The sequence below is a fragment of the Petromyzon marinus genome, chromosome 34 (genome assembly GCF_048934315.1).
Source record: "Petromyzon marinus isolate PM22_M1 ecotype Great Lakes invasive population chromosome 34, UKy_Petmar_22M1.pri1.0, whole genome shotgun sequence".
Taxonomy (NCBI): Eukaryota; Metazoa; Chordata; class Hyperoartia; order Petromyzontiformes; family Petromyzontidae; genus Petromyzon; species Petromyzon marinus.
The window spans coordinates 13,168,050-13,192,890 of NC_133700.1; the positions used below are offsets into that span (position 1 = coordinate 13,168,050).

Consider the following 24,841-nt stretch of genomic DNA (forward strand, 5'->3'; position numbering starts at 1 on the left):
GCGCGGCAGTTGCAGTCACTGACCTTGAGGGGTCAACGCCGTTGGCGAGAAACTCCCGAATGCTCCCGGCTGAAATGGAACGAATTAGCGTCAACATCTTCACACTGGGTTTTAGTCCCCAGGACTGCTGCATGATCGTTATTCATGCTTTATTATAAAATGCCTCCGCGGTTTGCTAGTTTTATGATTTTTACAATTTGCGCCTTTATACATTTAGCCCTTTCTGATAGACTTTGCTTGTTAGATATAAAGAGCACGGCTGAACACAGAGAAGATGCCAACTTTTTCTTTTCAAACAAAGTGCCGATCTGCAAATTAAACACGGAGATAAGCTGAAGGTGGACTTTGTATATTTTTAAGAGAATGAGACAATGTGGAAATATGCAGTGCATTTATGGTGAGGAGATGGCAGTGCTGAGTGTTCAACCCTCATGTGTGTTTGATTTTCTCCGGGAACTCTGGTGTACTCCCACACGCCAAACACCTATTAAATGGATTTGGAAAAATATCTCAAGACAGAAGCGCCCTGGAAAAAGAGTATTGAGACTTGGTGAGGCTTTCCTGGATAAATAAGGGGCATTACTAGCATAAGCCCATGACGAAATCATCTGGAATGCACCCATAACCAGATCTTGGAAGCTAAGCAGGTCTGAGCCTGGAAGGTGCTCGGATGCATGATCACCGTCCACAAACAGGTTGTTATCGGGATACAGGGCTATGTGGTGGTGTGCCAGAGGACAGTGCAGCAAAATACATTTTAGTTTACTCTATTTATATGCTACCACATATATGCTCCTCCTCACCTTCAACCCACGCTGATCGGCATGGTGAGGTATGGTAAAATTACCCCCAGAACTCACACGATATGGGCAGCCCCTCATCCAGCAGTGGATTTACAGATTGACTGTACATGTATATGCGTATGCTACTTCCATAATAGAGACGTATGCTACATATTATATATTCGTTTACAACAAACCAGAAGAGGCTACACTCACGAAGCCAGTTACAAAGTAAGTGTGGCTCTATAATGTAAGCAAATGATGAAAGTCTCTTTTAAAAAAAGGGATGAAACGGAAAACTGGCGGCAGTAAATCCAGATGCATGGGTCCCAGTCATCGAGGATGGGAAGGGGGAAGCGAAAGTGCCATCCCATGCCACGGTAAATTACACGAGACAGGAAAATACATGGTGCACACAGCGCACACAGCGCACACATCCAGTGATAGAACCGAACTGGCATTAACGAATGCATAGGTACTCAGCACCTGGTCTGCAATTGGCATTAGGCTGCCAGTAGGGTGGGGGAGGCAGTGATTGCTATGTGTAATTACAATTGAGTAATCTGCAGGTAATATTTTCTTAATTCTGCAAATTTGGACACAATGACCTACTCGTTTGTTAGGCTTATTTTTTACACCCACTTTATGTACACGATAGCACATTTTACGATACACTCGTAGTAATAACCAGGGTGGCCTGTCGGATTATAACAGGGAACCATTGGCAACAGGCGGTGAACGCGCTATTGGGCCACGTCACTGCCCATGATGATGGTGCGGTCTACAGGCCACACACAGGGGTTGTGCAAACAACGCGATGCAGCTCAACTCAAATGCCAAACCATCCCCCCTACCACATCACTTAAGAGATGATTCGCTGGTCCGCTTTATCAAAAAGATGCGTGGCCAACAATCGATTAGGAGGAGGGAAGTCAAGCCAGAGGCGACAGGCGATTGGCTGTGGCAGACGGGACGACATCATGCGTTATCGCGCATTAGCGAATGGTAACGCACGTGGACGGTAATTAGCCAGCAGAAGCAGATGGCCCTTTTCATTCAGTTGAACAATACTCCTAGTGCCTTTCTGCGTAAACAAGGTTAACTAATGCTTTCCGCACAATAAGGACATTCATTAAAAGGTTTTATTTTTAGAATTGCGAGTGGCGTAATAACAAATTGTGATTTATGCAACGTGCTACGAAGTTCTTTAGTTTTGAAAACTGGCTTCGATGTTTTTCCTTAAATAACAGCAGGATATCAATCATTGCAGTGATTTGTCACCATAAAACATTAATCCTGTATTCATGTAACAAATCAAATAAAGCGTTTGCGGAATGGAAACAAGTAATGAAAGTGACTTGTTTTTTTATTTCGCAAAGAGGGAATCATGATCCATGTGGACAGATGCTGAGACAAGCGGACAAGTGACAGATTTTCACCAGCGCGATGACATTAGCTGCCACCAGGCACCAGGACCGTTCGTCAAATTCAGTAATTTGTCAACAACAGATCACATCACGGAAAGACGATTGTTTGTATACCACAGTCTTTGCTCCGCTTCACGATATTCGGCAGTGCATTTCTAGTTTATTATTACTGCAATCAATACCACATTGACGATATGAGCTCAGTTACAGACCGTACGAGGGCCTGTGCCCACGAATGGCCATCATCACTGGTCTGTCTATAATGGCCTGATAGACACGAAAAGAATGAATCCTTATCACGTTAAGAAATTATCGGTTTTCCTTTTCCCTGCAAAGCTAGCGCAGTACTAAAGTAATTGTTAAATAGTAAAAACTAGTCGGAAGTGATGAGCCGAGCAGTGGCGCAGTGGTTTGCACACCGTGCTATGAACCCAGCAGCCACGGCTAATATCAGTGGTGTCTGATATTTCAACCAATCCTTGGCACTTCTATTCTATACCAGCCTTGCACTGACCAGCAGTCGTTAACCATGCATTTATTGAAACAGTGACTGGTTACCAGGAATGCACTTGCAGGGGGGTTGAGCCTTGTTTGTCCTCACAAGAATAAACCTTCCCACAATGCATTGTGCCAGCAACATGAGTTTTTTAAAAATGTAAATGCACTTGTTTAATAATTATTTTGATTATTGAAGGGTTTATTTGATACAAAAAAAAGTTCAATCAAATTCCCATCAGCCTCCATGGTGTTAAGTGCAGTCTCAACTCTTATCATCCACTCTATCTCTCTGGCCTCTGTTTATGTGCTTTGATGAAGGGCCATTTCCCAAAACGTTGCCGATTATATGTCTTTATGTTTTCATTTAAGGCAGTGTTTTTGACGAGGGACTTAAGTTATTTGTTAATTGTGCTTGTGCACCACTGCCAACGCAGCATCACCAAATAATTAGTGCAGGTTAAGTGCAGTCAAACAACCACCACGAACCGACACTGTGTGGGGAGCCCTTCATCCAGTAATGGATTTAAAAAGTGGCTGTACGTGAATTGGAGGTGACCTCCAATCACATGATCATGTTTGTTTTTTGAGCAGCATGGGGGGTCTCTGCTGGATGCTAAACACGACTAAATTGTAAACTTCCTGAGCAGATGTCACTTACCATGCATTACCAAATCTCCAAAAGCGAGCCAAGAGAGGCTCAAATTCGCTCTACAGAAGCAGCAACGCAGTCTAGCGGGTGGCCTAATGAGTGGCGGTGCTGTTCAAGAAGATACCAATTCCCAGAAACTGCAGCAACAGTTAAGGCGCAGTTAATCTTACTTAATTTTGCCGTAATGGCATGTCGGCTGCGTTCGAATCGTTATGAATGAACTGTGGCACACGGCTGTGTTTATTCCCATCCGGCCAATGCCAGTCAATAACCACCGGCGAGTCCTGAGGCAACGCCAACACCTGCGGCAGCTCCCAGCAGCCAGCGGCTCCTCGAGTTCTGCGATCATAATTCTGCTAAACACCAGTGGGCAGCTCATGTGAACGAGGGTTCAGGATCAACGTTGCCGGAAGTGCCGATAAAGGTTATCAATAAATGTTATGAGTTGGGGTGCACGCTGGTCAGTCGTCAGACAAGCCGGTAGAGAAGTTTGCAGGACTGTGAGCCTGTCACGCTGGGAATGCCTGACATTGTGACACCGAGCCGTGACCCAGAAATATCACCGAGGTCTGCGATGCAGCGGGGGTATTCCTTGCACTACCAGGACCCATGCCACCGGTGAACAATTTGACGTAATTATCTTTTCACTAAAGCATTGCTGTGGTGCGCAGGATACAGCAAACCCCTTTAGCATGCACATATTTGAGCCCCTTAAAGTAACCTCGAGTGATTGGAAGATTTTAATCTCCAGGGTCCAAAGTTTAACCATTTCTCGCGGCACTACCCAAATGGTTACAGCTATTTTACTGCAGGCAGTAAACTGGATAAAGAAAAAGTCATTATGAGTATAGACAGTCCTCGAACTTCTAACACCAGGAACTTCCAACACCAGGACCTGGTGTGGTGTGTAAACATCGCCACTGGGCAGACAAAGGCGCTGGCCAATCACCCCCTCGTGTGCCATGCCGGCCTTCATATACACTGCTCGCTAACAGCCCTTGCCCCACCAGCTTGTTAAGGGTATATGGGGGATCCTTGTAGTTATGGTGTGTGTGTATCTGTCTTTGTGTATGTGCCTGTCTTTGTGTGGGGAGCGGTAGTGTAGCGGTTAGCGTGCTGCTCTACTGAACCTGGCAACCCGAGTTCGATTCCCACTCACGGCCAACACCAGTGACGATTATCTGAACCCGTCCTGAGCCTCCCCTAGGTCGACTAGGCCTCAAATGAGTACCTGGTGCGATGTGTAGACACCGCCACTAGGGAGACAAAGGCGGCCGGGCGTGGTGTTGGTCACCCACCCCCTCGTGTGCCATGCCGGCCTTTATAGGTGCCCGCCAACAGCACTTGCCCCTACAGTCTATTAAGGCTATACGGGGGATCTTTGTCTTTTGTGTGTACGCGCAGTTGTGGCGACTCCTTGCCCCCCTTCCGACGACAAGTTAGCATCAGGACTCAAGGTAAGTGAAAAGAAATCAGGTTTTTCTATGTATGTTACTTTATTTCATGTTTTATTTACTCTGCAGTATTTTGTATAGTGTTACATGCAATTTCATAACACTGACCACATGGGAATTTAAATACAGTGTATTATTGTGTTCAGACTTACGAACCGTTGAACTTAAAAACGGGTCTCAGGAACAAATTATGCTCATAACCCGATGGCTCTCAGTATCCTCTCCGTGCTCAGGCTTAAAGGCAAATCTAAAAACCACATTCCAGTAAACCGGTTGAACTTAAGAGATTATGAAAGCTATTTTGATATTTGCTGCACTCAAAAATACAAGTGCTAACTGCACAGGAAGCAAATATGGATGTGAAACATTTCAAAGTTATATAAGCTCATTAATGAGATGGAGATCCAAGGCCTACCTTCAGCCCCAAGTGAAAGGTCATCTTCTGATCCTATTGATCCTGAAAACAATGTTGAATAAAGCAAATCAACTCCAGCAACAAAACATTTCAATTGGGCGGGGGGGGGGGGGGGAATAAAAACACGATTTGACACTTGTACACGAAAAGCAAAAAACTGAGTGAATTCAGTTTGAATCAATGTCCTGTATTGTAACTGGCACAACATAAAACACAATGAAGCAGAAACACAGAAATATCGCTCACCTCTGTTGCACAAGTTACTCGTCTCTGCTGCGCTGCTGTCATCACAATTCCTTGAATAGAGGAAGGGATATCCAGGGTTTGGCCTCTCATTAAACACATCACGACTCATTTTTATAGAGCAGTGTAAGTTTACATTGCGGTGCAGCACTGCTGCTAGGAACCCGGCAACCCGAGCTCATTTCGCAGCCATGGCTAACACCGTAGTTCCACGAGCCCAGAGCTAATGGACTATCAGTGCTGGGATGAAACTGCCTCATGCACCAATTCCTCAAACTCTCTCCTGACCCCTGACGCAATGTCCTGGCAAGAGGCAGGATCGGTGTTGTAATGCAAGTGTAATGTGTATATTCAAAACACACGACTTACGCACTGTCATCCAGCCACTCGTGCACACTCGTGTGAATGCTGTAGCCTCCTGCAACACAGACCAAACATGTTTGTAGTCACGTGAAGCAGCACCTATGCGATCGCTGTATTGCACTGCATGAGCCATCGAAGAAAATCCTTTAAAGCATTTAAAAATGGCTTAGACGACCAAATGCACCGCCCCGCATACAAGCAACCCGTTTTGTTTAGTACGCCACTATGAGCCGACAGGGGAGGTAACGTCTACAACAAACCACTCAGTTTATAAGTGCTCAATGTGCACAAATATTGGCCGATTTTCCACAGCACACAACCTGATCGGGCACAAATGAAAAGTTAATTATGGACGGCATAATTCTTGGCTTTTTAAACGCCATGATTAGAACGCTGGCGCACTGGTCGTTAACAACCACAAACCACCCTATGTAAACACGTTGGAATTAACAGTATCTCACGGTTAATAAACACATGGTCATTTATGCCATATCAGAGACAGCCTCTCGTGGAGCCATCAGCAGAAGCTGTATATCACTAAGGCCTCATGAGTGCATTGAGTGGGAGCACAGCTCACCGACTCGCATGCACTGGGAGTGGGCGATGCGAGTGTGTGAATTCTGCAGCACAAATTCCACCACGGGTTGCAGCGCTCAGAGCATGAGGGCTCAATAGCTTCGCTGATGATAACCACTGGCAGCGCAAGGCAGTGCATACACACAGCAGGCCCGCAGCAATGTGACACTCACACGCGACTCGTGGCTCGGTCCACAACGCCAGGCGCAAAATCCAATGTAAAATCCATGCAGGAGGAATCTACCAAGGAATGCAATCATCTATGTGTATATTATCTTTCTATGCCTTTCAATTAACCCCTACTCTTGGCTGTGGATGATATTCAATGTCACCTAGGGTTTTATCAGAACCTGATAAAACAACAAATCTACCGTCATGGACTGAACCACAAGAAAAAATAAATGCAATGAAGTGTCGAAAAAATATATTTTTGCATAAAACTCAGATGCACACGAGGGTGTTACCGGTCAAGGAAAATGAACACCACAGAGTTTGATCGAGAAGCAAAGAGTGCCTAGGTGCCTGTAGGCTCTGGGTTTCATGTTATGGCGCATCCGGTGATCATATCACACCTCCACAATCTCTCTCTAGCACGACTCGAGAATCCTCATGCAGAGTGTGGTTGGTCCTCAAGGTGAATAGTCTTAGTGGGATTTGATCGGTAGGAGGGAACTTGAGCCATGGACCCGTCCTTGGGCAGAGTACTTGAGAAGCAATCAGTGTGTACATGTTGAAAGCATGGCCAACAGTTTTTTGTCTGCCGTGCAACCATAAACTCCGTGCATCAGAGATGGACATTTTTGGTCATCGGGAATTCATCTGTATCAGTTGTGCGCCCAAAGAGCTGTGCAAAACACCACTGCACACTGCAGGGCCATGGTGCACGGGTCAACATTGCATTCCTTCCCTAAAGCATTGCCACATCAACCACCAACAGTAGATGTTTCGAAGCGCCAAGCGTGTTCAAACACGCGCACCTTCTCGCTGTGTAATCACGTGGTGCGCTTTATTTAGAGCGTAAACTCGCAAGAGGCGTTTTGTTGTTGTTACCATTTTGAGCCGGCGAAGCCTCCGCCGACACATCGCCATCGTAGCTGTGCTCGCGTGACGACCCATCGCGCCACGATGCGCTCCCTCTCGCCCACGACAGCCGCTTTGTGTTGACGCGGCCGGGCTTGCGGACGGTGCCAGGGAAAGGGTCGGATGCCAGCGCAGGGTCAGGAGGAAGAGCAGGAGAGATCATGGCTGGGTCAGGCTCGCCCTGAACGATGGCACCGAAGGCCACCGAGAGCATATTTTCATGTTACTCGGGAGAACACGAAGGACCTGAAAACGAGCAGAATTAATCTTGTTAATTATGCACTCTGTTAGCGCTTCAGAAATAGCAAGGCAGAGTTTAATAAGCAGGACTAGTTATGCAGCAATGATGTTTGGAGGATGTTTGTCGAATTATTCAAAATAGAGTTGTGTTATTTGCCGGAAATTATTTTTGTAATTTAATTTAAAAGCCAAAAATTAGCTGGTTCAATTGCAGTCAAAGTATCTGTGCATTTATGACACGAGACCGAGAGAGAGCGATGGACAGCAAACAAAAACAGAGCCACATGAAAGTGTTTACACAAACAAAAGCAATCACAGTGGTCGAAGGGCTGTGGCAAATGTTTACATTACCTGCCACGCAATTACTCAGCAGGGGCAGCGAGTGACTGGCCACTAACGAGCTTTGGTGTGTAACCCCCAGCAACATAAAAAAGAAATACCCCAGCAATAGCACCTCGCTAATCCATGCATTGGCTGCGTGTGGCAAGTACAGCCCCCCTTCCCCCGCCCTATAGGTTCAATAAACAAATAGTCCACTTAAATGTTGATTTAAAGCTTTCGTGACTGCAGGGATTCATATTCTTGGTTCTTTCGGAAAAGTCACGTAGAAGGGAAACAATAAAATAATACAAATATTGTTTTATATGTTTATTATTTTTACCGAAAGAACCAAGGATATAAATAGTCCACTGGTTCAAACCAACCACGGGCAAAGTCGATGCATCCAAACATGATTACAGTTGATCTGCCATAATTAGTTGGTGGTATCTGAACTATACAAATCAAGTTCGTAATCGTTATGTAATGGTATGCAGTGGTAACATTTACGCCTCATAGGAATAAGTACCTGGGTTAGGTTCCCAATTCAGGCACCTTTCTGAGTGGAGTTTTATGTTCTCCCCGAATTTTGCATGGCTTTCTTCCTGTTTCTCCCGGTTTTCCCCGACAAAAAAAATTACAATGTCAAGCTCAGTTAAAATTTGTAAAACATTTAAAGTGTACCCATAACTTACACACATCGCTGTTGTCACCCCCCCCCCCCTACTGGCAGATTAATGCCAGTCGGGACCGCTGCCAATAGGGGCACCTGTACTCCGAGACGTATTGTTAGGTGATGGGAAGCACGCAGTGTCAATGCCAGTTCACCCATTCATTTGATTATAAAACAAAGCCGAAAACGCCAATGGAATAAAGAAACAGAGTCTGATAGAGCACTGAACATAGAAGGCAGCATGCCTGGAAGTTAAAACCCACCGCAGCAAGTTTAAAATTGACCCTAAATAAGCACCGAGAAGTTTCGGTGTTGTCATTTGTTATTGTTGCGCATATTCTAAATACTTGACCAATTGTAAGAAAACATGACTTACCAAAGCAATCGAGGAAAAGCTAGCCTCACGTGGCAATTCGAAGTTGTGTTTGTCCCAGAAGCAAAATGGATGTCAACACAAAGCCGAGGCAACGGATGACCTTTACTTATGAGCAGGTAAGACCCCCCAGAGAGCATCTAATTTTCACGGGAGACCCGGTGCAAAAAAGCAAGTCACCACCACAGCTGGGACAAAAACACTTTCCATTTACTGTTCCAGGCCAGCTGTCCTCCCGCGACGACAGATCACAAAGATTTACAAGCAGTATCCTGTAGCTACAGTGTCCATGTTATGCAACCTTGCACGAGGTCCTTGTTGTCAAACATTAGCGTTCTGAACATTTCTTATCCATCCGCTTAGACTCGAGATGCCTAATTCATGTATTTGTTTGGCTTAAACTCGTCGCCACGACAGTTAAGGAACAGATTTATGATTATTGCACCCGCAAAAGCCTGTACGAGCACCAATTAAGTGTGGTGTTTTTTGTAATAATTTATCTTTTGATATTTGTACCTAAATGTATCCTGCTTGCGCTGTCGGTGTCATGAGCTAACAAACCATTCGCAACTCTCACAGAGCAGTGCAACTCCCCTTGTTAGAGATCTGCCCACAGAAGAGGATATTACAGAGCTACCACCGAGATCCCTTCAAGCGACCTCTGGTTCACACATTAGGAGATAGCACTTTCCCACCCGCTTGGCCATAAAGACCAGGGTTTGTTCCAAGACCGCCAAACTCATATTTGACATTCTTGAAGCTGGAGTTTAACCAAATAAAGTTCTGAAATTTTTGGAATATAATGGGTTTTTTGCACAGTCATTGGTGACTGGGCTAAGACCATTAACATACTGTACTTGTAGTCCATGACCAGAACCAGAGACGTTCCTAGGTTATGGCGAATTGGGGCGACTGTCCCGGGGCCCGTGCTTTGGGGGGCCCCTGCGCTTCGACGTCACGGTGTCAGATGTAAATACTTCCGGTTTAGTTTCCCCGGGCAGCCCGGGCCAGAGCAGAATTGATACTAAGTTAGAAAAACCTTAGTAGCCGATTTATTTAATTCACTGTTAATTAGCCAAATTAAGACATTGGAACCACGAAATTGATGCCAGTGCAGGTGGTACCAACAATCAAACATATGGTCTGAAGCTCCTGAACTAATGAGTACCAGATTTAACCACGGGAAGTTGAAAACCCTGTATTTGAACCCAGGGTTTAAGTGGGACCAGTTAAGCACGGACCTGTAGCATATAGAAGAACACCTCAATTTGTCACAGACGCCACTGAGTGACAATGAACCATAGGGTACAAGTGATAAAAACCTACAGACTCAACTTTCAAACCGCATTCTCTTTTGGCTTGTGCTTAGAGATGTTAGCTATTGTATTTTTCCTACCATGTAAATGTTATTTCTTCCCCTTATACCTGACACAAAGTCATGAATCTGACACTGTAAACATGTCAGGCAAGTTATATAAAATATTAGTTTAAACTTTTAAGACAATCTTTGCTCATATTATCACATGGTCCAAATACTGTACACGATCAAGTTGAGTTCCAACATGGGTTTTCCAAATACGCTGCATCACGTCATACAACTTATACACCCTACCTGTGCTGATCTTGCCCAACACCAGCTTTGTAAACGCACGCATACCACCACCACCACCTAGAACTGTCCACACTGACGAAGCGACCCGCTCTGGCTAACACCAACTCGACTCGGTATCCGAAAACACAAACGAGGAACGGCAAGGATTACTTACGGTGGCGGGGTTTTTTGTTGTTGCTCTCGGGACGTCAGTAGCGAGTTTCACAGCGGCAGACAAAGCGCCCATGCCGCACACTCAAAGCCGCACACAGGTGAGCGAGCCGAGGGACGGAGGCTAAAGATAGCACGGCGCGCACACACACGTCAACGAGAGTTCGTCCGCCCTGCCCTTTGTACCACTCCCTCCCTGCGTCACGCTTTTCGCCGACAACCAAAGCCCTCGAGGCCCGGATTGAGCAGAGCATTATTATTATTATTTACCAAAGAGTGCAAATTAAGACGCACATTCAATGCGTGATCCACGTAGCCCCCGAGGCGAGAGTTACCGAGGCACAGTCGTATTGATTATCCACGTATGTATGTACTGTATGTTGAATTTCTTTCGCACCGTGCCAGTCACGATCGCCGCTTGGAGTCATGCGCCAAAAGCGCGGACCGTGCGAAAAAAATCGAAACTCATTTTCGGCCACCTCGGCATGGGTGGCGTCTCGAGTTCGGAGAGAGGAATGAAAGCCTGCACGTCTGCATTTTTTTGACCAACACACAAATACTCACACACAAACGTAAATAAACACTCGCGCACAAAAAAACGAGAGAAGAAGCTTCTGCAAGTGTGGCCATCTGTCCGCTCAACAGTACATGGCAAGATAAGCTAACAGATGTTTACGAGAGGTGACATTTCCCTATGGAATGCTTTTTCCAGATGATGCAACTAAGCAAACATTTAAGCATGAGTCAATATAATGCAACATCAATTCATGTTTAAAAGCTGCGGTGGCGAGATGTTAACTCCCTCGCCTGGTATGAAGGAGGTAGTGGGTTTGATCCCGACCCTGACGCCTGCTGCTGTGTATTTGGAGTTTGCGTGTTCTTCCCGTGGTCGCGTGGATTTTTCTCTGGGTCCTCTGGTTTTTTCCCTCCACGCTTACAAACATGCGTTTCGAGTATTTGGCTGCTATAAATTTCCACATGATTAGCCACTTCGTTGAGATATTATTTGTAGCCAGGTCGATTTCGAAAAAGAGCTACATAGCTCTGGGCTTTACCTTGGAAAATGAAAATAATTTTAAATTGTTTATTTAACCAACTCTTCATGGCATCCTTAACTCGCTCTGCAAACACCAGCGGTAGCTTTCATAGACATATCACCCATGGCGGTGGAGATCAATTATCAACATGCATCTTGTTTCTCCACCACACAGATGGATTATTTTCCCCCAGATGGCACACTTTTCGCCACAATAATTTTCACGCTTTCGGAAGTTGGGAAAATCACCTGGGAGCATTTGTGTGTGACCTGTGTGGTCAGCCTGGCGCGCGGGTGGGGGGGTATTGCGAGTGATCATTGTACGAATTGGAGGCATCGTTACACGCGGATTGGTTACCACCCCACCAAAATTCGGTAGGATCTTTGCTATACGTTCACCATAATTTATTATTTACACCGCACCTCTCATGCAGTGCATCTCGAGGCTAAATACTTTGCAGCTGGGTGGTGTAAATGCATCGTCACTTGTGCAAGAAATTAAATGGGGGACAGAGTGGCACAGCAGAGTAACACTTGCACCTCGCAGCACGGAGGTCCTGGCTTAGATTCCCGACTCAGGTGCCTTTCTGTGTGTATGTTCTCCCTCTGTCCTATATGGGTTTCCTCCGGATCTCCCGTAGCTAAAACAACATACAATATTAGTAGTATTGACCAAACATCTCAAAAGTTTACCTCCAAAATATGCTATTTAAATTACACAAACTTGCAACATTGCCCCCTCCTGCAAAAACTTGGCAGGGTGATCCTCAAAAGATAGTCTTGAGACTCGGAGGGTTTCCTGGGTAAACAACAAGCACAGTAATACAAGTTCATTCATAAGCTTGAATTGGGCAGGCCGCTTTGCTCTAACTAGGCCAATCAGATGCCAAACCCGTGAACTTTCTGTGAGGCATCAATATATGAGTCATCTCTATAGCGCAGCTGTTTGCCGTGGTTGCTCGTTCAGGCATGAGATAGAATCAACCAACTAGTGACCTTTCTACCCACTTGGGGCTTTACGACTTCTCAACATTTACATTTGCACAGCAACGAGCTACGATAACGATTTAACAATGTATACACAGTACACATAAATACGATATTTGTCATTTAAAAATAAATGTGAAAAAGGGTGCCTCCTTTTCTCCGCATTAACATATAAATTTTTGCCAATTAAACTGAAGGGTTTATCGAGGAGTGTAATTCAAGTAAACTGTTTTTGTCTCATCCTTCCATTTATCTTTTGTTAGGCTTGCTAAGCAAATACTGCTGGTTTCTTTGATAAGGAACAATGCAATCGGGAACTTAATGAGCATTTAAACAATAAAGGATAGTATTGTATCCCACTGTTAACAATAAACACTGCTACTATTCAATCGCACACACATATAAAAACAATGTCAGTATAAACAAAAACAGGTCTATCGTTCAGCAGTCAGTCAAGGCAACCCTGAGAGTACTACTGGACGTCTGTGAAAGAGTTTCATAGCTCATTGTATTCCTCCAGTCTAAATAAAAGATTCTGATTCAAAGAGTAATACGACAACATTTATCATTTCATTACTAAACCGTTGATCCGTCCTTTTGCAAGAGAGAGAAATTTAGTCCAATGCAGAACCTTTAACATGAGTGTTGTTTCCTCAGCGTGTTCAGTGCAGCAATAAATCCTTGCCGTCACAGAGAGCGGCTGGAGACATTTTCTCAACCAGCGGCTCTTTAAGGACTACTTCGTGACGTTATTTATTAAAGGACTGTCTCGTAGTCACATGCATTGCTCCTCTTGAAATATTGAAAAGTTACCGAATTCAATAAAAAATGCCTTTTGTTATTTTGGTTGCCGAGCCATGCCTTAAGACAACAGCAGATATGCGAAGAGGTCTCAATATCACGATTTATTTCGAATACAGAGAGACGAGGGAAAACATAACCCTAAATAAGGCTGCATGTGACGAGATATGATGGGAGGGCAGATCCCTTGGTCAAAATCGCTCACTTTTGCCATCCAGAAAACACCGTTTGTGCGTTGTATTACTTAGAGGGTAAACGTGTTTGTCCGACTGTGTAGGTATTGGTACTGTGTAGGTCTCTGATGTACTCTCGGGTCGTACAGTGAATTCGGCACGATATCCGACGTTTCGTCCTACATCACGCTTCTTCAAAATCTGAATTTATAATTTAAATCAGTTCCTGAAGATGCTCCCAGCAAGTGGAGTGAAACGTCGGACATCATGCCGAGCAACATGTCGAGCCAGAAAAACACAACCGAGAACTGGTTTGTCTACACATTTCTCTGCCAAATAAACAAGCCATGATCCACGTAGAGCACGCACGTGTGAGATGTATGTTGAACTTATTGCGCAATAGACTTTTGGGGTAGGTGCTGTTAGCGCCTAATGAAGGCCTGCACAGCACAAGAGGCGGTGGGTGGTCAGCACCACGCCCGGTTGCCTTTATCTCCCCAGTGGTGGTGTTTACACAATGCAACAGGTAGTCATTTGAGGCCGAGTCGACCTAGGAGAGACCTAGGAACGGTTCAGATAATTGTCACCGGTGTTGACCGTGAGAGGGAATCGAACTCGGATGACCGGGTTTGTAGCGCAAAGCGCCAACCGCTACTACACTACCGCTCACACACGTACCACCACTACCGCTCACACACGTACCACCACTACCGCTCACACGCGTACCACCATTACCGCTTACACGCGTACCGCCACTACCGCACACACACGTACCACCACTACCGCTCACACGCGTACCACCACTACCGCTCACACACGTACCGCTCAGACACGTACCGCTCACACACGTACCACCACTACCACTCACTCACGTACCGCTCACACACGTACCGCTCACACACGTACCACCACTACCACTCACTCACGTACCGCTCACACACGTACCGCTCACACACGTACCGCTCACACACGTACCGCTCACACACGTACCACCACCACCGCTCACACACGTACCGCTCACACACGTATCGTCACTACCGCTCACACACGTACCGCTCACACACGTACCGCTCACACACGTACCGCTCACACACGTACCGCTCACACACGTACCGCTCACACACGTACCGCCACTACCACTCACACACGTACCGCTCACACATGTACCGCTCACACATGTACCGCTCACACACGTACCGCTCACACACGTACCGCTCACACACGTACCGCTCACACACGTACCACCACTACCGCTCACACACGTACCGCCACTACCGCCCACACACATACCGCCACTACCGCCCACACACGTACCGCTCACACACGTACCGCTCACACACGTACCGCCACTACCGCTCACACACGTACAGTGAGGGAAAAAAGTATTTGATCCCCTGCTGATTTTGTACGTTTGCCCACTAACAAAGAAATGATCAGTCTATAATTTTAATGGTAGGTTTATTTGAACAGTGAGAGACAGAATAACAACAACAAAATCCAGAAAAACGCATGTCAAAAATGTTATAAATTGATTTGCATTTTAATGAGGGAAATAAGTATTTGACCCCTCTGCAAAATATGACTTAGTACTTGGTGGCAAAACCCTTGTTGGCAATCACAGAGGTCAGACGTTTCTTGTAGTTGGCCACCAGGTTTGCACACATCTCAGGAGCGATTTTGTCCCACTTCTCTTTGCAGATCTTCTCCAAGTCATTAAGGTTTTGAGGCTGACGTTTGGCAACTCGAACCTTCAGCTCCCTCCACAGATTTTCTATGGGATTAAGGTCTGGAGACTGGCTAGGCCACTCCAGGACCTTAATGTGCTTCTTCTTGAGCCACTCCTTTGTTGCCTTGGCCGTGTGTTTTGGGTCAATGTCATGCTGGAATACCCATCCACGACCCATTTTCAATGCCTTGGCTGAGGGAAGGAGGTTCTCACCCAAGATTTGACGGTACATGGCCCCGTCCATCGTCCCTTTGATGCGGTGAAGTTGTCCGGTCTCCTTAGCAGAAAAACACCCCTAAAGCATAATGTTTCCACCTCTATGTTTGACGGTGGGGATGGTGTTCTTGGGGTCATAGGCAGCATTCCTCCTCCTCCAAACACGGCGAGTTGAGTTGATGCCAAAGAGCTCCATTTTGGTCTCATCTGACCACAACACTTTCACCCAGTTGTCCTCTGAATCATTCAGATGTTCATTGGCAAACTTCAGACGGGCATGTATATGTTCTTTCTTGAGTAGGGGCACCTTGCGGGCGCTGCAGGATTTCAGTCCTTCACGGCGTAGTGTGTTACCAATTGTTTTCTTGGTGACTATGGTCCCAGCTGCCTTGAGATCATTGACAAGATCCCCCCGTGTAGTTCTGGGCTGATTCCTCACCACGAGGTGAGATCTTGCATGGAGCCCCAGGCCGAGGGAGATTGACAGTTCTTTTGTGTTTCTTCCATTTGCGAATAATCACACCAACTGTTGTCACCTTACTCATTTGTTTTTTTCGGTAAAGTCACGTATGTAGAAATACAATAAAATTATATTAAAACAAAAAACAATCACGACGTTGCGATCACAATGCAAGCGATCTTCATCAGGTGTCAAGAACAAATCACGGAGGTAAATACAACAAAAAGATGAGAGACGAGCATTCAATAAACACTTCCTGGCGGACCACGAATTTCAGAAGTGTTAAATTTCGTGTTCAACCTTTGGATTGCACATACCAGCATAGATAGAATGAAAAATACGAGGTACACGGTCAGTAGAAATACATATACAAGTCCACCAAGAGGTAAGGAGGGAGGAAACACGGACAGGGAGGCAGAGAGAGAGGGGGGGAGGGGATGAACAGAAGCTTAAATAGGAAATACGGTTGGAGGGGGGGAGGGGCCAGAGCGAGAGCGGCAGCTCAAACACGCACAGCTTACACATACAAAACGGCAGCTCAAAAAAGGACCACCTCTTGTAAATACAAAACGGCAGCTCAAACACGCACATCTTACACATACAAAACGGCAGCTCAAAATTTTGTATTGTATTTCTACATACGTGACTTTACCGAAAAAAAACAATGAGTAATTTTATGCAGTCACGAAAGCTTTAATACTTGTTGTCACCTTCTCACCAAGCTGCTTGGCAATGGTCTTGTAGCCCATTCCAACCTTGTGTAGGTCTACAATCTTGTCCCTGACATCCTTGGAGAGCTCTTTGGTCTTGGCCATGGTGGAGAGTTTGGAATCTGATTGATTGCTTCTGTGGACAGGTGTCTTTTATACAGGTAACAAGCTGAGATTAGGAGCACTTCCTTTAAGACTGTGCTCCTAATCTCAGCTCGTTACCTGTATAAAAAGACACCTGGGAGTCAGAAATCTTTCTGATTGAGAGGGGGTCAAATACTTATTTCCCTCATTAAAATGCAAATCAATTTATAACATTTTTTATTTGCGTTTTTCCGGATTTTTTTGTTGTTATTCTGTCTCTCACTGTTCAAATAAACCAACCATTAAATTTATAGACTGATAATTTCTTTGTCAGTGGGCAAACGTACAAAATCAGCAGGGGATCAAATACTTTTTTCCCTCACTGCACCACCACTACCGCTCACACACGTAACGCCACTACCACTCGCACAGGTACCGCTCACACATGTACCACCACTACCGCTCACACACGTACCGCTCACACACGTAACGCCACTACCACTCGCACACGTACCGATCACACACATACCGCTCACACATGTACCACCACTACCGCTCACACACGTACCGCTCACACACGTAACGCCACTACCACTCGCACACGTACCGCTCACACATGTACCACCACTACCGCTCACACACGTACCACCACTACCGCTCACACACGTACCGCTCACACACGTACCGCCACTACCATTCACACACGTACCACCACTACCGCTCACACACGTACCGCCAATACCGCCGCACGCACGCAGTACGAGACAGAAAAGTGACCGAATTATACCTGCAGTATTGTGAGGTCACGTGATACGCAAAGCATGATCGGAGGACCGATCTACTGATCACGATTGCACCTTCTGTCGAGAAATCACCGTATGTGTGTTAAGACGTGTGTTCACCAATATAGCATTCCTGTTAACAAGTGACGGCTGCGTCGGATATCACGGTTGTGCTCTCCGATGGGTGTTCAAGTTGTACCACGTGCTGTTCCCTCCACGCGCGGGGAGCTTATTCAGGAACCGAAGCACACGGAGCGAAACGTCGGACATCACACGAATTAAACCAACACGCGGTAAAATCCGAAAACACATGGGAGAGTGAGTGCCGACGGCTTAATCAGGCGAAGGTGATGAGCAGACGTAAAGGCGGCTAACCCCCCTGCGTTCTGTCAGAGAAGCCGTTGCAACCTTGAGCTGGTAACTCGATGCGTCGAGACTCAGCTAGGTAGCACGCATCTAATCTGGCTGCTGCTAAGAGGTCCCGCTTGAGAGCTCTCATGAGCTTGTGAGCACTGTACTCCATTGTTCCGAGTAGAGGTGCTAAGCCGTTTAAAGAATGTGCCCATTGTTTGCGTTCACGAAATCCTACAATCGGCACTAATGCGGCCGTGCGTCTGTGTGAAAAGGATAAGTGCGCCCGGACAGGATAAGCAGCAGTGGCCCAATTCACAAAATGCAAAATGCATTAATTAAAGGCTCACCTTGGTGACTACCGTGAATAACGCGGTCGGAATGAGATGTCACCGGAAAATGTTGCCGGGTTACAGCTCACAAGCTACTCCAAAACAGCGAGCTGTCGTTAAGGATAAACGCAATTACGTTTCATTACAATTTCCAAATGCTTACTGGCATTTAAAGCTACTGGATCATTTACAGTTCACTGCTCTGAAACATTGGTTCACAGTAAAGCACGTCCATGATCTAGGTTTTTTGGGTTAGATCGCGTAAATATAAATGTGTCGTTAAAACCGCCACCACCCGACACAGCCAATTATTAAGGTTTGTCATGTACAAATCTGGCTGTCCGTCTGATGATGCTAGTTGTAATTATTGGCGAAACGTGTTTATTTGCTCTCCAACACACAAATGTGCTGTACTAGTAACGAATTGGCATTTTCTGTTAACATGACAAACCTTACTAGTTGGTTGTGTCGAGTGGTGGCGGGTTTAACGACAAATTTATATCTACGCGATCTAACCCAAAAAAAGCTCTTATGGATAATATTGGTCGCGAAAGCCTACCACGTGTTAAACAATAAAGCACATACTCTTTGGTTCTTTCGGTAAAGTCACGTAGGTATAAAATAAATCACGACGTTTCGGGCGCAATACAAGCGTCCATCATCATCATAAATGTGTCATTGAAAACGCCACTACCAGACTCAGCCAATTAGTAAGGCTTGCCACGTAATGACTTGCAATACTGAGACGACGACTTTCAGACAAGGCTTCATAAAATAATAAAAATCTTTGCTTCCCACCTTCAACACACATTAACACGCATCATGAAGTATGGTCAAGCAATCAAATTTGCAAAAATTAGAAAATTACACCGAAAATGATTCTATTGGTATGACACACAACAATTACCAACCCCTACTGGTCGACTAATGCCCCAGGTAATTGTTTTAAATAAAATAATCTTGAGTCTCTTGACTTCCCACCTGGTTAAATAACATGTACTTGAAATCCCAAAAACACGGAGAGCCGTGGGGAGGCCATAATCCAGCAGTGGATTTACAAAAGCGCTCTACAGGTACACTTTTCGAAAACTCATTTCTTTAGAGATTACTTTGTGTTTCGTTTGTTGTTCTTCCTCCGCACCTCTGATTAGCACTGTTGGCTATGTAAGATGCGAAGGAAGTGTAACATACATAATAACGATTTGTAATATAGAACATTTCACTTGCACGCACTGTATAAAAAATCACAAATAAAACACACTGTAACATACTCTATACTCTTTGGTTCTATTCGGTAAAGTCACGTAACATGTCATTGTCAAAACATTTTGAGCGGTGTGTGTACACAGCACGGCGTTTGCAGTGCACAGCAGAGGATTTCAATGCCACGTTGGCAAATTCCACACGCAGGATCATGTCTTGGGGCGGCGGCAGGTAAACTTTTCATACCCCATGACTCTTGTGCCACCGCACATCAGTCTAATCCCCCCTCCCCCAACCATTAAACGCACCGACACAGCCGTGTACATGATCAAAACGTCTCTGCGGTGAAAAGCAAATATCCTAATGGGACAAGCTGATGGTAGGGGGTCCTCTAGGCTAAAAACACTGCGATGTGAGATGTTTTGTTTAGATTATGCGTTTAATATGAATGCAGGTATTGTTTTATTACGATATTTATTTTGTTTATCCAGGAAAGCCTCACCGAGTCTTAGGACTATTTTTTTCTGACGACCAAATCACCATGAATGCTCCTGATAGTCAAATATCAGAAGCCAAGCAAGGTTAAGCTTAGTTAATTCCTGGATGGGTGCCCACCAGGGCCTTGCCAGGTGTTGTAGGCATCGGTCCAAGTGGCCAGGAGATTGTAGTGTGTACTGCTGAGTCACTCCTTCATATCCGTGTGTTTTCTCCGGTTTGCTCCCAAATAAAACCAAACACTCGTGAATGGAATTTGCCAAACATTCCAATGCAGGACCATCCTTCCCAAGCCCAGTCTCCTTTACAATCAATACGATATAGCTCTCCTCCCTGACCCACGTGTTCCTCTTTAAGTTTATCAGTGAAGCGTACGCCTTTCCATGCCTATTTGTACACGTTTCAGCTGCATCTTCCAGTCCCTAATAACACCGCACAGGGCGGGAAACCCCTAAAGTTCCCCAGTTATCTTAAGAACTCTTAAGACTGCATTGCTTTAATGACCCATGGCAGGCGGTCTCTAAAGGCTTCTGACAATGGTTTTAAGTGCAATAAAGGAGATCACAACTGATGTGGAGTGGGGAGTCCTTCATCCAGCAGTGGAATGCCAAAAGGGGTTGGAAACTCTTGACTTTTGTTACGAGTCCATTGAGGCAGTCAAGCGTGGTTTAAAATTTAAGTTAATCAGTTTATACTCTATACAATAATAATGCAACTATCAAACTTTACATTTCATCGTTGTGTCAAACGATCTATAATATTTGCAATCCTGCATAACGTTGTACAGCCCATCTCAAATAATACAGTGGAAAGTTATACAGTTTTGCAAAAATCATAATTTACAGATGACGGTCTATCTACTACATTCTCTGGTAATACGCCAGAATCAAGCTCTCTATCTTGTAATTATAAAATATGAAAGTGAGGCAACATCTAATACCGCATTGTTAAGCATTTGTTAGTATCACATTGCAATACAAAGACAAGCAATTTGTAATAACGCAAGATAAAAAAGTGAAGCAGTCTCTAATAGTACCTGTGTATAAAGTAAACAAGTCTCTATTAGTACCTGTGTATAAAATAAACAAGTCTCTAATAGTACCTGTGTATAAAGTAAACAAGTCTCTATTAGTACCTGTGTATAAAGTGAACAAGTCTCTATTAGTACCTGTGCATGAAGTAAACAAGTATCTAATAGTACCTGTGTATGAAGTAAACAAGTCTCTATTAGTACCTGTGTATAAATTGAACAAGTCTCTATTAGTACCTGTGTATAAAGTAAACAAGTCTCTATTAGTACCTGTGTATAAAGTAAACAAGTCTCTAATAGTACCCGTGTATAAAGTAAACAAGTCTCTATTAGTACCTGTGTATAAAGTAAACAAGTCTCTATTAGTACCTCTGTATAAAGTAAACAAGTCTCTATTAGTACCTGTGTATAAAGTAAACAAGTCTCTAATAGTACCTGTGTATAAAGTAAACAAGTCTCTATTAGTACCTGTGTATGAAGTAAACAAGTCTCTAATAGTACCTGTGTATAAAGTAAACAAGTCTCTAATAGTACCTGTGTATAAAGTAAACAAGTCTCTATTAGTACCTGTGTATAAAGTAAACAAGTCTCTAATAGTACCTGTGTATAAAGTAAACAAGTCTCTAATAGTACCTGTGTATAAAGTAAACAAGTCTCTAATAGTACCTGCGTATAAAGTAAACAAGTCTCTAATAGTACCTGTATATAAAGTAAACAAGTCTCTAATAGTACCTGTGTACAAAGTGAACAAGTCTCTATTAGTACCTGTGTATAAAGTAAACAAGTCTCTAATAGTACCTGTGTATAAAGTAAACAAGTCTCTAATAGTACCTGTGTATAAAGTATACAAGTCTCTAATAGTACCTGTGTATAAAGTATACAAGTCTCTAATAGTACCTGTGTATAAAGTAAACAAGTCTCTATTAGTACCTGTGTATAAAGTAAACAAGTCTCTATTAGTATCTGTGTATAAAGTAAACAAGTCTCTATTAGTACCTGTGTATAAAGTAAACAAGTCTCTATTAGTACCTGTGTATAAAGTAAACAAGTCTCTAATAGTACCTGTGTATAAAGTAAACAAGTCTCTATTAGTACCTGTGTATAAAGTAAACAAGTCTCTATTTGTACCTGTGTATAAAGTAAACAAGTCTCTAATAGTACCTGTGTATAAAGTGAACAAGTCTCTATTAGTACTTGTGTATAAAATAAACAAGTCTCTATTAGTACTTGTGTATAAAATAAACAAGTCTCTATTAGTACCTGTGTATAAAGTAAACAAGTCTCTAATAGTACCTGTGTACACGAAATGGAAATGGCTGCTCACCTTCACAACAGTCCTCACGTGAGCTCTCTCGGCTCCAGAACCGCGCTCAAGTGACGGTGGTGATCATTGAATTATAATGACGTTTGGAAAATATTATTTAATTATTTCATGGTGATAACCACCATTTTATTATTTTAATTATGACCGTAGTTTAAGTATTTGACAGTGAAGATTATGATTTAATGGTTGTTATTATGATATGATCTAATAATGACCATGACTTGATGATGTTGCTGATTCCACTGCTGCTGATGATGATGATCGCAGCAGAAGACACAAGCACAGGCGTGCTGTGCGCAGTGCAGGCTCGGTAAAGACACGTTTCCCCCGTCTCCAATTTTCGCTAATTGGTCAAAACGTTAACGGGATGCCTGCACATTTACCAGAGTCTACTCGAACCGCTCTACTTATTAATAATCACACGCGCTTAAACTCTCAACGACGAAGCATTATTTACATCGGGAGCTTCGCCACGAAAGCGACGAACAACAACAAAGATCATTTTTGGGGTGAGATGATCAGCCAGACCCAAAGCTCCCCCTAAATTGGTTGAGAAGCACTCTATGAGACACTTCAGCACTCAGGCATTTGCTAATAATGTGCTTCACTCGGATATTAACAAGGTCTGTGATATCTCCAACCTTACTACGGCTTGGGAGACCTTCAGGTACACATTTCTTCAAATTCTTAACAAACATGCTCCGTTGGTTAGATTTAAAACTAAAGGCAACCGCCCACCATGGTTTGATCCTTTGATTACAACGCTCATGAAAACTAGGGACAATACTTGGACATGTGCTCAGAAAAGTAATTTGGTCAATGACTGGCTAGAATACAGAATTTTAAGGAATAGATGCTTCAAAAAAATACGGCATGCAAAAAATGCCTACTTTTCCTCCACTCTCCTGGAATCACATGGAAATGCCAGGATTTTCTGGAAAAAATCAAATGTATCGAAAAGGCATCCAAAACAGACAATCTGCCCGTTGAGCTTAACCGAAATGGGGAATATTTTTCAGATCCCCAAAAAATAGTTGACAATTTTAACCTTCATTTTTCTGAAGCTGGTAATCTTTTTGATAATGTATTGGGAGTCACCCCTGCTCATGCAAATTCCTACACCCCTGTCCAAACATTAAACGAATTTAGTTTCCAGCCAATCCACGAAAGTAATGTTCTGAAACAACTGTCCTACCTCAAAGGGTCCTCCTCTACCGGAGCAGATAGTATTCCCGTCTTTGCTCTACTAACTGTTGGTCACCTAATATACAAATCTATAGCCCATATTTTCAACCTGTCCATCAAAGAAGCATCAGTTCCTCTAGAATGGAAACATTCCTATGTCCGTCCACTTCACAAAGGGGGCCCTAAAGATGATCCAAATAACTCCCGACCTATCTCAATTTTGTCCCCTTTGATGAAAATTTTGAAAATTTATTGACATACCAAATTAGCAGTTTCCTGTCTACCAACAATCTACTACATCTAAAACAATCTGGGTTCCGAAAAAAAATACAGCACCACATCTGCTGCATTAGACTCTCTGAATCACATTTACAGTAGTCTTGATAATAAGCAGTACTGTGCCTGTCTTTTTCTAGACCTGTCCAAAGCTTTTGATACAGTAGACCACAACACCCTGCTTAGGAAACTAAGTTGCCTCGGTTTTTCCGAAAACGCAGTAAAATGGTTACAAAATTACCTCTTTTCTCACACCCAAACTGTATTCACAGATGGTTGGAGGTCAAACAGTGTTAAGATAACAAAAGGGGTTCTACAGGGTTCCATCCTCGGCCCCCTTTTGTTATCTCTTTTTGTCAATGACTTGGGCACTGACCTGGATCATTCCAGAGTAAATCTTTTTGCAGATGACACGATACTGATTACTGCTGGCCGCTCTCTGGATGACGTGATTGCTAAGCTACAGGGTGATTTCAACAAACTACAACATCAGCTAGTTGCTCTTAAACTAGTCCTGAATACCTCCAAAACCAAGCTGATATGCTTCTCACCAGGACTAAAGCAGGAAGTTATTTTTCCCCAATTACATTCCTTAAATAATTATCAAATAGAGCAAGTCAAGATCTATAAGTATCTTGGGGTCATCCTGGATTCAAAACTGAATTTTGAAGATCACATTGATTATATAGGTAAAAAGACAAAAAAATTGGTTTTCTGTATCGACACAAGCTACCATACTGCCTCTATCTTCTTTGGTTCTTTCGGTAAAGTCACGTAGAATGAGAATAAAATAATAAATTGATAAGATAAAATAACA

The 24,841-nt window shown here is 44.0% G+C and overlaps 1 protein-coding gene across 1 annotated transcript in view; it reads right to left on the reverse strand.

The window, feature by feature from the left end:
* Window positions 1–11,493, reverse strand: part of LOC116948751 (uncharacterized) — a 41,676-nt gene extending 30,183 nt beyond the window's left edge. Inside the window, exons 1-6 of the mRNA XM_032965795.2 lie at window positions 10,858–11,493; window positions 7,458–7,733; window positions 5,838–5,886; window positions 5,472–5,521; window positions 5,226–5,267; window positions 24–69 (exon numbers count right to left, since the gene is read on the reverse strand). Of these exons, the coding sequence (XP_032821686.2) occupies window positions 24–69; window positions 5,226–5,267; window positions 5,472–5,521; window positions 5,838–5,886; window positions 7,458–7,701 (431 nt within the window). The 5' untranslated portion in view covers window positions 7,702–7,733; window positions 10,858–11,493. The remainder of the gene's footprint in view (window positions 1–23; window positions 70–5,225; window positions 5,268–5,471; window positions 5,522–5,837; window positions 5,887–7,457; window positions 7,734–10,857) is intronic.
* Window positions 11,494–24,841: the final 13,348 nt, after the last annotated feature.